At 34.7% G+C, this 17,088-nt stretch overlaps 1 protein-coding gene across 2 annotated transcripts in view; it reads right to left on the bottom strand.

Annotated features, from left to right (window-relative positions):
• ATP7A (ATPase copper transporting alpha) overlaps window positions 1-17,088 on the bottom strand; it is a 148,504-nt gene that overhangs the window by 96,534 nt on the left and 34,882 nt on the right. For both annotated transcript variants that reach the window (XM_074324184.1, XM_019716367.2), the window contains exon 2: window positions 6,718-6,858. In XM_074324184.1, the coding sequence (XP_074180285.1) occupies window positions 6,718-6,837 (120 nt within the window). In that variant the 5' untranslated portion in view covers window positions 6,838-6,858. The remainder of the gene's footprint in view (window positions 1-6,717; window positions 6,859-17,088) is intronic.

The following is a 17,088-nucleotide window of genomic DNA, read 5'->3' as shown; positions in this document are numbered from 1 at the left end:
ACATTACTTCATATCAGAGTTTTATTCCAATACTACCAGAGCTCCTTGACTTAGTTAAAACAATGCCCTCTCCAAATTTCTAAATGGACTGCACTTTAGCCTTAATAAATGCAATCTCAGAAACTATGATCTATAAATTTTAAACCTTGACATTCTTTTAAAAGTGACCAATATTTATGTATTAATATGTTGAGCTAAATTCAGACTATAAATTGTTTGGACATGGACAATTTTCTATATGATGCCTAGAAAGAGGTGAATCCCACATTTTGTGGCCTCTAAAACTTAATCATTATGGAGGGCCTTCTTTAAGAAAAATAATACAAGACTTTATATAAACAACAAAATTCTGTACAAAAGTTAGTATTCTGAATGAGTAACAAAATTATAAGTTACAAATTTTTAAAAGCTACTAAATACCATAAAAATCCATAAAATAACATATTTACTACTAATACCTGATACACCTCTATAATATTTTATTTTCCTACATTTTTGGTTATACACTCTGCTGCTTCACTGGACAATGATTTTGTAAAAATATTTTTCAACAGAGAAAAGAAAGGTAATTGTCTTTTCCGTAGGTCAAAAAATTAATGAAAGTTTAGAAAAGTTTCTTTCAATGTCACAACTAGACACTGATAAATTTTTAGAGCTGCTGTCAAATTTGGGGAAACTATTGAATTTCTTTCATATATGAGCTATAAAATTTCAGGGCATTTCAGCAAAGTTTATTTATGCAGGGACTGGTCTTAAATAATACTCTTTGAATTGGTAACACTCATTTACTACTTTTATACTGGGCCCTGTACCTTTATGTTATGATACTGTGTGAGTCGGTGGGTGGTAGGGGTATTGCTGTCCCTACACCAGAATTTTTAGCAAAAAATGTCACTGTACACAGAAGTGACTAAGAACCACATATAGCCAAATATCCTACCAACCCCAAACTAAACAAATCCCCAACTCAATCTCCCCTTGGTCAGATCCTCAAAATGCCCACGGCACATCCAATACCACCCAAACACAAAGGGGAAGTCTAACAGAGGGGGAATCAAAGTGGAAATGGTGAATAAACTTAAAGGATTGCATTCAAAGTATTTTACTTTTGCAAAAACACATAACCATGTGAACACATTGCTAAGACTCCTTCCAGGGTCTCAGAAGAGGTCAATGTAAGTGAGGAGTTCTGAAACTTAAGCTTCATTAATTTCACAATAAATCTGTCTCTGAGCCTACAAGACTTAACACTTAGTAAAATATTTTTAATTAAATGTATTAGGGTAACATTGGTTAACATTATATAAATTACAGGTATACAACTTTGTAAAATGACATCTGTATTCTCTATTGTGTGCTCACTACCCAAAGTCTATCTAGTCTCCTTTGTCACCTTATATTTGACCCCCTTTACCCTCTTCATCATCCCAACCCCACATACAGTAAAATATTTTTTAAAAGAAGAAAGGTCAATAATATACTTTATAGCATATGGGCTTTCCACCAAAGGAAGAGAGGCAGAGATGGGAAAAAAAAAAAGAAAAAGTGTGTTCCCTTTTACTTTTAGCAATCAAATTGTGAATATGCCCTGCAAAGTGTAGCCTTAAATATCTGTCACTGGGATGCGTATAAATCACTGCTGATAACACAAAGGGCTTTCACATTATATTGCTGCTACTTTTCTTTTACAACTTAATCCAATTCAAATGCATTTTTCTGATCTTAAACAGGCCTTATTAAACAGAGGTGAATTCTGGGAAGATGCAGTAGAAATAGCAGCCTTACATATGAGTAGGGTGCAATCGGGGTTTTTTTTGAAAATCTATACAGGAATGTACTTGCAAATGCCAAAGCAGAATCTAGTCCTACACATGGATATGTTGGCAAAAACAAATATTAATCTAAAATAATTTGCCAGTACCTAAGTCACTTGGAGAAAAATTATGTAAACTAGTTTCAAGGTGGTTAAAATAGTTTTACTGAAATTAACACAATTAGTAAGATTCACGTTATATTCTGGCCCCCAGCACCAGCCACATTAGATCAAATGGAGGAGGTTTATTTGGTTTCATTTGAGGATAAATCAAATGCAGGTGTCATACTTATTACTCACTGAAATTAAATGACTCATTTTTAAAGCTTTGAGACTGAAGGCTGTAGTTACTTTTGCCATCCTTTTTTCTAACCAACAAACTGCAAAATATCCATCTAATTCTTAGTTACAAATTAATGAAAAAATTACAAAATGTGTTTATAAATTTGAATATTTTGAGGTTAACACATTTGAGAAAACCTACAGTATAGTAAATACTGTCACTTCTAAGCTTTTCCAACTTAGCTCCCTTCCCAAAACAAATTAAAGACAGCAGCATCCTTGGGGTGGGGAAGAGGCAAATGGGGAGCCTCTAAGACTGGAGTTATGTGAAGGTAGATGGTGAATACAAAAGAAAATCCTACTTTTGGAGCATATGAAAGTGGAAAATTTATACCGTGTTTCGCCGAAAATATGACTGTGGGGACAGAGCCCCAGAAAGTAGTTTACAGGCTCTCGGCCTCACGTGGAGGAGTGCTGGCTCGGGTAGTAGATGGCCGTCAGCTGTGGCTGATTGGCCGTCAGCTGTAGCCAGTTAGCCAATTAGCCGCTAATATAACTGCTGCGGCTACGGAGGAGAGAGAAGGAGAGAGAAGGAGAGAGAGGAGAGAGAAAGAATGGGGGCTAGCAAGAAGATGGCGGCTGGGCTGGCAAGCGTGGATGGTGGTTTGCGGACAGTGTGGATCCAGCCTCCAGTGAGAGTCTAGTGCCGCCAGAGAGAATATAGTGGTATGACTCCCCTACCTATGGCTCCGTGGGTGTTCCTTTTTGGCCTCACCATATCCTGCGTCATGTGGGGAGCGGGACCAGAGACCCCGCAGGCTTCCCCGCACGACAATGACTTTGTGGGGACAGAGCCCCAGAGAGTAGTTTACAGGCTCTCGGCCTCACGTGAAGGGGTACTGGCTCGGGTGGTGAATGGCCGTCGGCTGTGGCCGATTGGCCGTCGACTGTGGCCGGTTAGCCAATTGGCCGCTGGTATAACTGCTGCGGCTACGAGGATTGCCGAAGAGCCGAGCAGAGCCGAAGAGAGCGGAAGAGGAGAGCCGAGAGAGAGGAACAGAGAGGAGAGAGTGGAGAAGAGTTGTCGGTCGGTCGGTTGGCGGAAAAGCGGACGGCAGGTCGGCGTCTGGTGGGCCCAGCCTCCACTGAGACCATAGTGGTATGACTCCCCTACCTATGGCTCCGTGGGTGTTCCTTTTTGGCCTCACCATATCCTGCGTTCTTGTGTGGGTAGTGGGAGCAGAGACCCCGCAGGCCGCCCCACCTGAAAGATGGCGCGGCGAGAAGGCCTCCACACATGACAAATGGCGCGCAGCGAGTAGAGGGTCTCCCGCGACAACTTAGCCGGACCATCAGCTCTAATGCAACTTTTGGAGCAAAAATTAATATAAGACCCAGTCTTATATTATATTATGTTATATAAGACTGGGTCTTACTTATATAACATAATATAATATAAGCCGGGTATAATATAATATAATATAGACCGGGTCTAATAATGTAATAAATATAATATAATATAATATAATATAATATAATATAATATAATATAATATAATACTGGGTCTTATGTTAATTTTTGCTCCATAAGACACATTAGAGCTGATGGTCCGGCTAGGTTTTATTTTCAGGGAAACATGGTATCGACAGGACAGAAAACTTAGCAGAAGGCATATGATACCAGGTATGAGCTTTCCTAGCCACAATCATTAACACAGTCTTAGCTGACCAGACTGTGTAGTATAGACAACAAATCAGAGAAATACTGTTTTCCCACCATACAAATAGTAAAATGGATCCAAAGCTTACATTTCCCTCTCTGACCAAGATGATTATGAAACTCAAGAAATGGAAAGTAATCACCTACAGTTTCACACATGGAAAAGAACTGTCCATATACTGGCACCACACTTCACATGACTCTTAAATTAAGGATATTTTGTAAACTTCATAAAGAACCATTATGTGCCTTTAGCCAACTTTTTGTAATAAAAACAAGGTAAACTGAAGCCAATTTGCTCAAGATCTTATGAGAAGTCTGAATCACAGATAAGAATATTGTAGAGACAAGTATAAATCCTATACTTCACTGAAAAGCCAAAGCCATTTTGAAATCTCTGAAGAACAAATGGGTAAAAATTAATGCTTAGATCAAGAATAATTAAAAGGCAGAGCGCCCATAAATATCTGATGTGAAGATACACAAAATATCCTACTTCCAATTTAGTGATTCATGCACTTAAAAATGAGCTTCTGATATTAGAAAGAATAAAAAATTCATAGGCACAGACAACAGTTTAGTGTTACCAGAGGGTAAGAGGGAAGGAGGGATGGTAGAAGAGGGAAAAGGGGATCAAATATATGGTGATGGAAGGAGAACTGACTCTGGGTGGTGAACACACAATGCAATATATAGATGATGTATTACAGAAATGTACATTTGAAACTTATATAATTTTACTAACCAATGTCACCCCAATATATTTAATAAAAATTAAAAATAAGTAAAATATTTTTTAAAAAGAAAGAATCCATTGGATCCCTAACTTTAAATCTTGTGCTAAATCGGATGCCTAGTTGGCCAAAGCTCTCCTTAGAATATTAACATCTACTGTGGATAGTATGTCTAAAAATTTATCTTTTGCATGTGGATCTGAACTCGTCACAGGAAAATCATTTTAGGATTGATATAAGCTGATCAAATTCCAAAGTTACATTAATTTTGTTTTTATTTTATTTTATTATGATGATTTTTTAAATTAAAGTTTATTGGGGTGACAATTGTTAGTAAAGTTAGATAGGTTTCAGATGTTTCCACCATCACTGTAACAATAGTGTATCAAAGCAAAATTACAGAACACTTCCAATAAATAGAACCACCACCAATATAAAGTTGCTTTAATAATGCTGAAAATTTAAATAATACTATATTACTACACAAATAAGGACACAACTCAATTAAAATGAGGACACAACTCAATTAAAATGACACATCTGGGGATTAACCCATTAAGCCTTGACATTGAAAATAAACATGCTCAAAAGTCAGCAATTCACAGTATAGTATTTAAGAAAAAGCATGCATCTATTACCATTACTACAGTAGGAACCCCCAAACTTTTGGCCAAAAGGCAATACTGTTAATTTCTTTGGCCCCTTATATACAAGTTGAATAGAAATAGGGGAGAACATGTGGGGAACCAAACTGAATGAAGCATAGGAAAGAGTGGTGAAATTAGCTCCACTTCAAACAATGATGAGAATCCTTCAGAGTGACAAGGAAGGGGGTGGGGGGACAGCAAAAAGGCTTGGAAATGGCATGGAAATATACTAGGAAATTCGAATCTACTAGTCAGGGACATTAACAAAGTACAACAGGCAGGAAGACCTAGATCAACTCTTAGAAACATCAGCAAAACACATTATAAAATTCAAATGATGAGAATGTCATGAAAATCAATAGCAAGGATTCTCTTGAGTGATAGGTGCAGGGAGGTTCCTTGTAATAGGCTCTCCACTTTGTGTATCTTTGAAATTTTTCATTAAAAGTACGCACTCTTTGACCAAGTGGGGCTTATCCTGGGAATGAATGAGGAGTACAACATTTGAAAATCAATCAATGTGATTCACACATATTAATAGCCTAAAGAAAAAAAATAATATGACCATATCTAGATACAGAAAAGGGATTTGAAAAATTCAACATCCATTCATAAAAACCCTCAAAAATAAAAACCCTCAGAAAACTAGGAATAAAAAGAAATGTCCTTAACCTCAAAAACCCTACAACTAACACAATACTTAATAGTGAATGACTGAATGTTTTCCAACTACCGTAAGTCATATCTAAGCCCCCTTTCATCTTTAAGCACAGGAAACATTCAAAAAATTTTTTTTTACAGGACATGAGGTGGAATAGTATCATTTTATCTCCTTTGGGGTAGTCTTGTGTTGACTTTGGTACTTTTGGTTCTTGTGTTTAGAAGGTGCTAAAGAAAATGATTTATCTTTTTAAATGTATTTGTAATAGTTATATTAATAATTCATGTTCATTACAGAGAAATTAGAATACACAGATTAACCTTTGTTTTTCACTAAGATTCTAAGACAATTTATAGCAGGAAGGTGTTAAGATGGTCTAACAAAAGTCAACTGTATTTTTGAAATTAAAAATTGAAGGAAAATGTTTAGAAAATTAGTTACAATTTGTATGCACATGCTTAAGACATTATTATTTAACATAATAACTGTTATGCTATAAGAGAATGAAACCTCATAACCGTCTCTCTGAGAACATACTTTTTAGTTCAGTATAAGAGTAATAAAAAGTATATCAGCATTTATATACTTACGAAATATAAATCTGTAAATATACAACCATTATAATGTCAAGATTCCATCTTCAGATGTTTAAATTGGAAAAATAATAGAATTTCTTATTTTTATAAAAAGAGAAGTTAATGGGCCAAAGAAAACTAATTTAGCTTCAGGGTTAGAAGTATGATAGTCTTTATTGCCAAGTGTGTCAGTGTGCCTTCCTCTATCTCAGTTTTAGAAGTAATTTCCTAGAAGAATTCCAGTCAACAGTACTTGACTTCACTAATTTCCAAAGAGTAACTTACTTTAATGTGATGTACACCATTCAGTTTTCCAATCTGCTGCTCAATGGTCCAAACACAGGAACTACACGTCATCCCCTCAACAGAGATGGTGATAGAATTCACACCCATACTTGGATCCATTTTGATTTCTTCTTTACATTCCTATTAGAAACAATGAACTCAATTTCAGCCATGGAAATAATCCTTCCTCAACTTTCCCCCCACCTCTTCAACTGAAAATATACTACTAATAAAATACAGTAAGCATTCTTTTCTCTCACCTCATTTTACTCCCATTTCAGGGCCTTTGCGTTAGCTATTCCCTTGGTTTGGGACTTCCTTCTTACAGGTATCTGCTTAATTAACTTCCTTGTCTCTTTCAAGTCTTCACTCAAATCTCATCTTCTTAAGGAGTCTTACACTGACCACCGCTTAAAATTGCAACCCACATCCCTTCCACATGCACATACTCTGATTCTCCTTACCTCTGCTCTATTTTTTTTCTTTTTTTCATAGAACTTATCACATTCTAATATACTCCATAATTTACTTATGTTTACTGCTTATTATCTGTCTTCTGTGGTGGTTTTAAACTATGTTCACAAATTCTTTGCTATTGTTTCCTTCAATAGATGGGAATTTAACTTGTTTCCCCTTGAGTGTGACCCAGACTCGGTGACTTGCTTCCAACAAACTGAATATGGTGAAAGCAACGAGATGTGACTTCCAAGACTAGGTGATAAAAGGCACTGCAGGAGGGGGAAAACATCATTGTGGTTTCCTCCTAATCCTCTCGCTTCAATCACTAGATCTGGGGGAAGTCACCTGCCATGTCATGAGGACACTCAAGTAACCTTATGGAGTGTGCATGTACTGAGAAACTGAGGCTTGCTGACAACAACAAGCAAAGACCTGAGGCCTCCTGCCAACAGCCAGTTGAGTGAACCGTCTTGGAAGCTGATCCTTCAGACTCAGTTAAGCCTTTAGATGCCTGCAGCCCCAGCCAACATGTTGACTACAACCTCATCAGAGACCTTGAGCCAGAATCACCCAGCTAAACCACTCCCAAATTCATGATCCACAGAAATTGGGATAATAAATGTTTGTTGTTTTAAGCCACTAAATTTGGAGTAATTTGTTATACTGCAATAATTAAAGTATATACTTCCCATTAAAATGAAAATTCCACAAAGGCACGTGTCTTTTTTCACTGATGTTAGTTTGAACTACATGAAATTGCCATTATTGTGTATCAAAATAGTCAAATATTGGCAATTTCATATAGATCAACTTAATATATAAAAGGGAAACAGTGGTTTCCTCTGGTGAGGGGAACTGAATGAGTGGTTAGGGGACCAGAGTGGGAAAAAGAATTTTCACAGTATGAACGTTTTTTAAAAAATTGAGATGTAACTGACATATAACATTGTGTAATTTAAGGTGTACAATATGTTGGTTTGATACATTTTTATTGCAATATGACTGCCATCATCAATAACACCCCTATCACATCACTTAATTCTTTCTTTTTTGTGGTGAGAACAATTAAGATCTAGTCTCTTTTGTACCTTTTGAATTTTGTAACATGAGAATGTATTATCTCTTCAAACAGACACACACACATAGGCACACATGAAAGAACATACTAGAAATACTAGAAAAAATACTAGAAAATAATAATATGAGTGCTTGTAATTAAGGAATTGTAAGATCCTTTGTCTTGTTTGGAATGCATAGAGAGAAAGAGATAAACTCTAGATTTTGTTAAGAATACATGTTAAAAACTTAAGGACAACTGGTAGGAGACTAGAAAATAGAATAGTTTCCAAAACAGTAGAGAGAAAAAGGGAATAAATTAAATTTAAACCAATAGATGGCAAGGAAGATCAATGAAAATCACAAGAAAAGAACAACTAAGACTATACTTCTATAAACCCTTTGGTTTAGAGGCTAGTGTGAAATGATTATGATAAAAGCAGTACCAGAATACGGCTTAAGAGACTATTCAGGAAAAAATAAAGACTTCCCAATGCATATCTGAGTGCCTCTCTTAGAGTACCACAGATTATTCATGTTTAGGTAAATTAAAGGGAGTTAATTAGAATTTTTTAATTCTGTGGGAAAAAATTATATTTGGAAGAATACATTAGCAATGCAAATAACTTGCACTAATCAAAAATTATATTTGGAAGAGTACATTAGCTCAATGCAAAGAACTTGCACTAATCTCGTAAAGATTGCATATTATATAGAAAATACCAAGTTTTGTGTAAGAAGAGGAATACTGAGGCAAAATAAAACTGTCACCCAGAGCAGTGATGATGGCTGATGAAGAAAGAGAAACAGAAGACAACCTATTATTATGAATACACTATTACCTAGAATTGAAGTAGAAATAAAAATACAAGTCTTAGGTCCAGTAATACATATCCAGTATTCATTAGGGGGTTTCTCTGCCCTTGGATAAAGATCCTGTTGTGCGACCATAATCAAAAATTAAGGACAACAAAATCTTTTTTTTTTAATTTTATTTTATTAAATTTATTGGGGTGACAATTGTTAGTAAAATTACATAGATTTCAGGTGTACAATTCTGTATTACATCATCTATAAATCCCATTGTGTGTTCATCACCCAGAGTCAGTTCTCCTTCCATCACCATATATTCGATCCAAGATCTTTTTTAAAGACTCATTTTTCAAAATTAACAATGGTCAACTACAGAGCTCAAAAGTGGTTTTACAAATGCCATGATTTACACTGACTCTATTTTCCTCCAAAAGTCATTTCTCAAAAAATTGGTAACATCAGTTATCTCGTAGGAGAGACAGAGAGTGGGTGAGTGGGTATTGGGGAGAGCTTTTGCCTTTTGAATTATGTGAATATAAGACTAATTCAAAATGAATGAAATTTATAAAAAACTGTGCAAACTGAAACATTTCTTTGCAATTAATTTATTCCAAATGGCATAAAAATTACTGTATCATCTAAGCTATGCTAGGCTCAGAGAAACAAACAGAAACTGCTGCTGAATCACACCCTCTGTTCCTAAAATCAAGGTAATTAGTGGACTCGTTTCACTTCTTCAACTGGTTTCTGTGGAACTCTGAACAATTAATTTCCAAATTTCCACCAATATAATTTCCAAATATCTAAAACAATAGAAGTCCCTTGGGGATAATTTATTTTCAAATGGTCATTTGGTGTCCAGCATATTTTCTTCATTATATATTCTTTTTTAAGACATAATTCACATACTACAAAATTCACCCTTTTAAGGTGTACAAGTCAGTTGGTTTTTCATAATATTAACAAGGATGTACAACCATAACGACTGTAATTGCAGAACATTATTTTCATGTGCTTATTGGCTATTTGTTGATATTTTTTGGAGAAATGTCTATGTAAGTCCTTTGCTCATTTTTGAACAGGGCTTTTGGTTTTTTTTGTTGTTGTTGAGTTATAGGATTTCTTTACATATTCTGAATATTAATCTCTTATTAGATATATGATTTCCAAATATTTTCTCCCATCTATGGATTATCTTTCTATTCTCTTGATAGAGTCCTTTGATGCCCAAGTTCTTAATTTTGATGAAGTCCATTGTATCTATTTTTTGCTTTTGATGCCTTTATTCACTTTTTAATTGAGATACAATTGACATATAACACTGTATTAATTTTAGGTGTACAACACAATGATCTGATATATGTATATATTGCAAGATGATTACCACAAGTCTAGTTAACATCCATAACCATGCACAGTTACAATTTTTTTTTCTTGTGATGAGAACTAAGATCTACTCTCACAGCAACTTTCAAATGTACAATACAGTCTTGTTATCTATAGTCACCATGCTGTACATTACATCCCCAGGACTTATTTATCTTATAACTAGAAGTTTATACCTTTGATCACCTTCATCCATTTTGCCCACCCCAACCCCACTGCCTCTGGCAACTCACAAATCTGTTCTCTGTGTCCATGAGTTAAATTTTGTTCGATTCCACATATAGGTGAACTCATATAGTATTTGTCTTTCTCTGACTTATCTCACTCAGAATAATGCCCTCAAGGTCCATTCATGATGTTGCAAGTAGCAGAATTTCCTTTTTTTTAATGGACATTCATCCATCCTTGGACTCTTAGGCTATTTCCATGTCTTGGCTATTGTAAATAATGCTGCAAAGAATATGGGGGCTCCGATGTCTTAGAGTATTGATTTCATTTCCTTTGAATACATACCCAGGAGTGGAATTGCTGAATTATATGGTAGTTCCAGTTTTAATATTTTTGAGGAACCTCCATACTGTTTTCCATATCTATTCATTGTTAAAGTGTAAAAATCTTAGAAAAGCTGAAAGAAAAAATCATCCCTAGGCCCACCGTTCTCAGTCTTAATTTCAACTGGCAATAATTATGGAATAATTGTAATTTATAGTGTGACATGATCTAAAATAGATTCATAATTATTAATCTATTTGTGTTATTTACTTTAAAGTTATAGCTAAAGCTATTCCAAATGCAACAGTTAACAATTCAGTTATGTCCACTGATTCTTTTTATGAAATTACTGTTAAACTATTAACTATTTTTATATAAAGGCTTAAAATATCGATTCAATACCATGTTACCCCAAAGATACGACCTAGCTGGACAATCAGCTCTAATGCATCTTTTGGAGCAAAAAATTAATATAAGACCCGGTATTTTATATTATATTACATTATATTATATTATACTATACTATACTATATTATATTATATATTATATAAGATCCGGTCTTATATTATAGTAAAATAAGACCAGGTCTTATATTATTAATTTTTGCTCCAAAAGACGCATTAGAGCTGATTATCTGGCCAGGTCTTATTTTTGGGGAAACACGGTATATAAGAATAAATTTTGTCAAATTTTGTTTTTAATAACTTCAAGCAGCCTTTTTATTCAATAAGGTAAAAAAAAAAAATCATGATCTCTGATGAACCGCACTGCCAAAGATTTTCACATTCTAGTAGTATATGACTTAAAATCTGTAAGTAAAAATAAGCTGTCACTGCCCTGAGAAACTCTATCTTCCTTCCTCTAACCAAGAGCATCAGTTACCAGTAGGACAAAATCTGAATCTTTGAATGAATAACTGGAATAAGGTAAGAATCATAGAACTGAATTAGTTTAGAGGAGCTAGAACTAGTTACTCTAGCTCAAAAGAAATTCTCCATACTGGCTAAATTTTCCACTGCATGAGATTTGACAATTTAGAGATTATCATATTAATGCATATCTTCCCTTTTTTCAAATTTTTATTATGACAAATTTCAACCACACATAAAAGCTGAAATAGTACAATGAACATCTATCTGTATATATTCAGCTTGAATTCAACAATTATTAACATTTTGCTATATTTGCTCTATTTTTCTAAACTATTTGAGTAAGTTTTAGAAATGTTAATACTTCAGCATGCATTTCCAAACAATAAGGACTCTTGCATAACCACAATACTACTATCACAGCTAAGAAAATTAATGATTGTACATCATCTAATACACATTCTCTATTTAAATTATCCCAAATGCCTCAAGAATATCTTTTACAGCTTTTATTTTTCCAAAATCAAGATCTAGACAAGGTTCACACATACCATTTGGCTGTGTCTCTTTTGTCTCATTTAATCTAGAACAGCACCTCCCCATATCCCTTTTCCCCAATGAAGTGACTTTTTGAATAATCCAGGTCAGTTGTCTTAACAGACACTGTACCCTCTTTCTAAAATACAAATTCCTCTTTGACAGTTTAAGGGGCTGATATTTGGAATTATGCCTCCTAATACCTATGTAAGATTCAGATGGGACAGGAAAGGCAGGTAATTGTGAGCAAAAGATACTTGGGCTGAAGGGAACTCAGGGACCCAGGTGAAGAGTCCAAGGTGGGGTACTTCAGGAAGCATGAAGCATTAGGGGCTAGGGAAAGGGTCACTAAGAAGCTGTAATGGGTATGAAAAAAGAAGTAGAATGATGTCTAAACAAACAAATCCTATAAAAAATTTGCCTACAGTTAGTCCTGTGCCTAAGAAAGGAGACTCTTCCTCTTTCTTCCTCCAGGACAGAACACTCAGTACTACATAGCTCAGATACATTATGGGTCAAATGGGGCTTTTGATGGCTGATCTAGGTACATTACCAAAACTGACTCAATTGCTTTATGGGAAAATGTCAAGTTCAAACAGCAGAATTGGTAACAAACTTTTGGAATACAATACACTCAGCAGATGAAGGCTAGTTTATCTGGTTAGTTAAGAATGTAAAATTGTAATACAGTTTTATTATACGGTATGCCCCAGACCAAAGTACTGGAGAATTTCTCAGGCTTACTGAGGAACTGAGAGAGACTAGTAAAGCAGAAAGCCATTTTTAAAGTAATTGGATAATTCAACCTGGAAATATGTATTGGGAAGGAAATAATTTCTGAGCACATATTAAAATTACATTAATACAGCCACATTTCCCACTACATCCTAATTAAGCATGTCAAATCATCTATGAATAATATGTATTTCCTTCTGCCTTCATAATTCATCTGTGCTTTTTTTCTTCCAAACTCTACCTAAATTGGGCTTTACATGCAAACCCTCAGAGAAATTCCATCTCCCTTATATTATTCTATTATATATATATGTGTATACACATACACGTCTCGAATTGATTTTGTAATATATGTTATGTCCATCTTTTGAATTTTAAATGTCTCAAAGATAGGTAGTGAGGAACATTTTTTTAACCTCCCATTGCATTTAGCAAAATGACTCAGAAAACCAAGTAAGCATAAACAATTTGACTCAGTATAGGAAAAAACGTAGGCTTCTGGGAGATGACAATGTCAAAGGAACAAATCTAGCGTGCAGCTATTAATAATGAGGAGACTCCGAGAACAAGAGCATCCAGCAACACTGAGGGAAATAATTTCTAGTTATTAAAGTATTTTGAGTCACTCCCTAAACACAGATGGCAATCACCATCGGTAGTAGTATTTCCTAAGAAGAAGAATAGTATTATGGCTAGAAGAGAAGAAAGATGGAAGATTATGGAAGAAAGATGATGATCTCTGGTTTGAAAACAGAAACTGCAGAAGTTGAGTACAAACATGACATGTATGAAGGCTGACTGCTCAAATCCACTTCATAAAGTTGATCACAGAAGTTCAAACATTATTTTAAAATCTCCCCAAAATAAATAGTTCTCATAATTTAGGAAAGATTTCTGGATTCTTAATAAATTATACAGTAAAATTTAATTTTTGTTACAATTTTACCTGGATAATTTTTATCACTATGATGATCAAGAAAATGCAAATGAAAACCACAATGAACATCATAAGGTAGACAAAAATTTCAAAATCTGACAATACCAGGTGTTGGTGAGGATGTGGAGCAACAGGATCTCTCCTATTCAGTTAGTGAGAGTATAAATTGGTACAATCATTAAGCAACCTGCTTGACAATATCTGATAGAGTTGAAGACATGCATACACTAGAACTCAACATTTTCACTCCTAAGCATATTTATTACTCTAGGAAAGGTCTCACACATGTGTATAAGGAAACATGAACAAGAATGCTCATTACAACAGTGTTCCTAATAGTTAAAACTTTGGAAATCAGAACACAGAAGAAAATAGGTGGTAGTATATATACAGTGGAGCACGATACAGTAGTTAAAATGAACTAAAATAGTGGTTCTCACTGGGAGAAAGGGAGATTTCATCACCAAAGGGGACATATGACAATCCTTGGGGACATTTCTGCTTATGACAACTGGGGAGGAGGCGGAACTGCTACTGGCCTCTAATGTATAAGTCAGGGATAACTACCGCTAAACATCCTATAATGGACAAGAAAGCTCCTCACAAAAAATAATTATTGGCCCTAAAGATCAATAGAACAAAGGTTTAGAAACTCCGAACTAGAGCTACAAGTAGCAACATGGATATATTTCATAAACATAGTTGAGAAAATAAAAGTTTCAGAAGGATACAAACATCTAAAAAAAATACCATAATTTTCTGTATACATACATATATAGTAGTGTTAGTCAAAATATAAAAACATGCATGGGAATGGTAAACCCCAAATTCAGGAGTTTGGGGAAGGTGGGATGCAACTGGAGCATAAAAGGGAACTTCAACTATATATGTAATGTTTACCTTCTTAAGCTGGGTAGTGGATACACATGTATGTTATAGGGTGCCCTATACTCTTTATTGGCCTAAATTATTTCATTGTAAAAATTTTAAAAGGAAAATAAATGAATGAACTTGAAGGACATTATGCTAAGTGAAATAGTCCAGACACAAAAAGATAAAAACTGCATGATCTCACTTTATGCAGAATCTAAAAATGTCGAACTCTTACAAAAAGAAGCTAGAATGGTGGTTACCAGGGGTTGGGTGGTGGGGAAATGGGGAGATGTTGGTGAAAGGTACCAAGTTTCAGTTATGCAGGATGAACAAACTTTGGAGATCTAACGTACAGCATGCTTGAAGACAATCAATAATACTGTATTACATACTTGAAATTTGCTAAGAGAGCTCTTAATAGTTCTCAAACAACAAAAAAAGAAAAGGTAACTGTGAGGTGCTTGATATGTTAATTAGCTTAACTGTGGTAATCATTTCACAATGCATACGTATATCAAAATGTCACGTTGTATGCCTTAAGTATACACGATTTGTCAATTGTACCTCAGTAAAGAAGGAAGAAAAAGATTTTTAGAAACCAGGGGAAAATGATGAAAAAATACAGGAAATGTGCTGAAATTAAGAGAAAAGTTACCAAAACTGAAATAATTCAGTAAGTGAAACCAAGGATAAATTCCAACATATAAGCAGTCAAAACTACCCAGTTAATTTTACCAGGGCTATTAAAAAACAACAACAACCCTGTTTATTAAGCAAATTGATGATTTCAAGCTATGCAAACAACACTGAACTAGTATCTATATAGTATTTTCAAATCAATTTAATTTTTCCTAACTGTTGCTTTTATTTAAAACCACTACCACTTCTAAATTGAAAACAAAATGGGAAAGCATTAGCTTCTCTATTATTCTATATGATGCATCTCTTTCATTTAAATTGTATTTTAAAATGAAAATTGATCTTACTCTAGTACCAGTTTTCAAAATACTGAGTATGTAATCTCTTTCATCAGACAACTGTCATTATATAAACAGAAGACTAAGATTCCAGATGAAATAGCTGGAGTAGACAGTGTATGTTTTAAAACATAATTGTTCTTTTCATTTGATCATTCCTAAAAGATTAGGAGCCAACACTTAAGACATATTAGTAAGGTCAAAAAGAACATAACGTTAAAATTAAGAAAAGGTAATGTGTTTTGCTGGCCATTTTTGTGACTTTTGGGCTAATTACCACCTTTCTAAAAAAGAGTTGTCCTTGTGATAACAATACAGCTATTTTAGATTCCTATAGCATTGCATTGTTGACAAAATTTCCATATACATGAATTTCATGACAATCCTGAAACATAAATAGGATAGTAGCCTCCTCTTAAAATTAAGGAAGCTAACACTCAGACTTACCCACGCTCACACAGCCAATTCAGGCTAGAGTCCTGAGCTAACAATAGCATCAAAGGGATTAACTTAATAAGGCAATGTTTGCAAAAGACATCAAATAAAACCAGCAAAAGGTGGGTGTAGGGTAGGGAAAATGTTTGAAAATTATTGGTACCCTGCAATAAACACAGGTAAGGGTCAAGTTCCCCAGAAACTGAGAAATAGTCCTCAAGTTACTAGGTGCCTTTCCACCAGAAGCTGAGCACCTGCTGCCACATCAATAATAGACTAGAGAAAAAAACATGATTTTTAGTATGGATGAAACTTTTTTGCCTCAAACAAGGCGGTTCTTATCTCTCAAAATTAGAGGGAAGTAGGATTCGACTATTTGTCATTAAAACATGTCAGCTACTTTTCATATTACAGGTTAAATATGGTTTTGGTACAGTTGTCTATCTTAGATTCTAAGAAGACTATCTGGTAGTTGGAACGTGTTTTTTTCCCCCATCAAAACCTGATTCAAGCTTGTCAGATACTCGTACAATCTGTAGGTAAATCATGGACTGCTTGTAATCCTATAGCTTTCTTCATAAAGAAAAATGCATCTTACAATTTTAGTTCTAAGACAAAATAATGCCCCAAACCACTGATGAAAAGAAACATTAAATACCCATGAAAACTAAAAACAACTATCAGTATTTAACCATTACAGAGTAAGCTCAAAACGCACTTCTTTTATATTTACTGTAACTGATTAAGAACAAGTAAACTATAAAACAAATGACAAAAGTTTGGTGAGGCTAAAAATAACAA

Source organism: Rhinolophus sinicus, chromosome X, assembly GCF_036562045.2.
Source record: "Rhinolophus sinicus isolate RSC01 chromosome X, ASM3656204v1, whole genome shotgun sequence".
Classification (NCBI taxonomy): Eukaryota; Metazoa; Chordata; class Mammalia; order Chiroptera; family Rhinolophidae; genus Rhinolophus; species Rhinolophus sinicus.
Note: the sequence above shows the minus strand (reverse complement) of the source record. Positions and strands in the feature narration are given on the sequence as shown.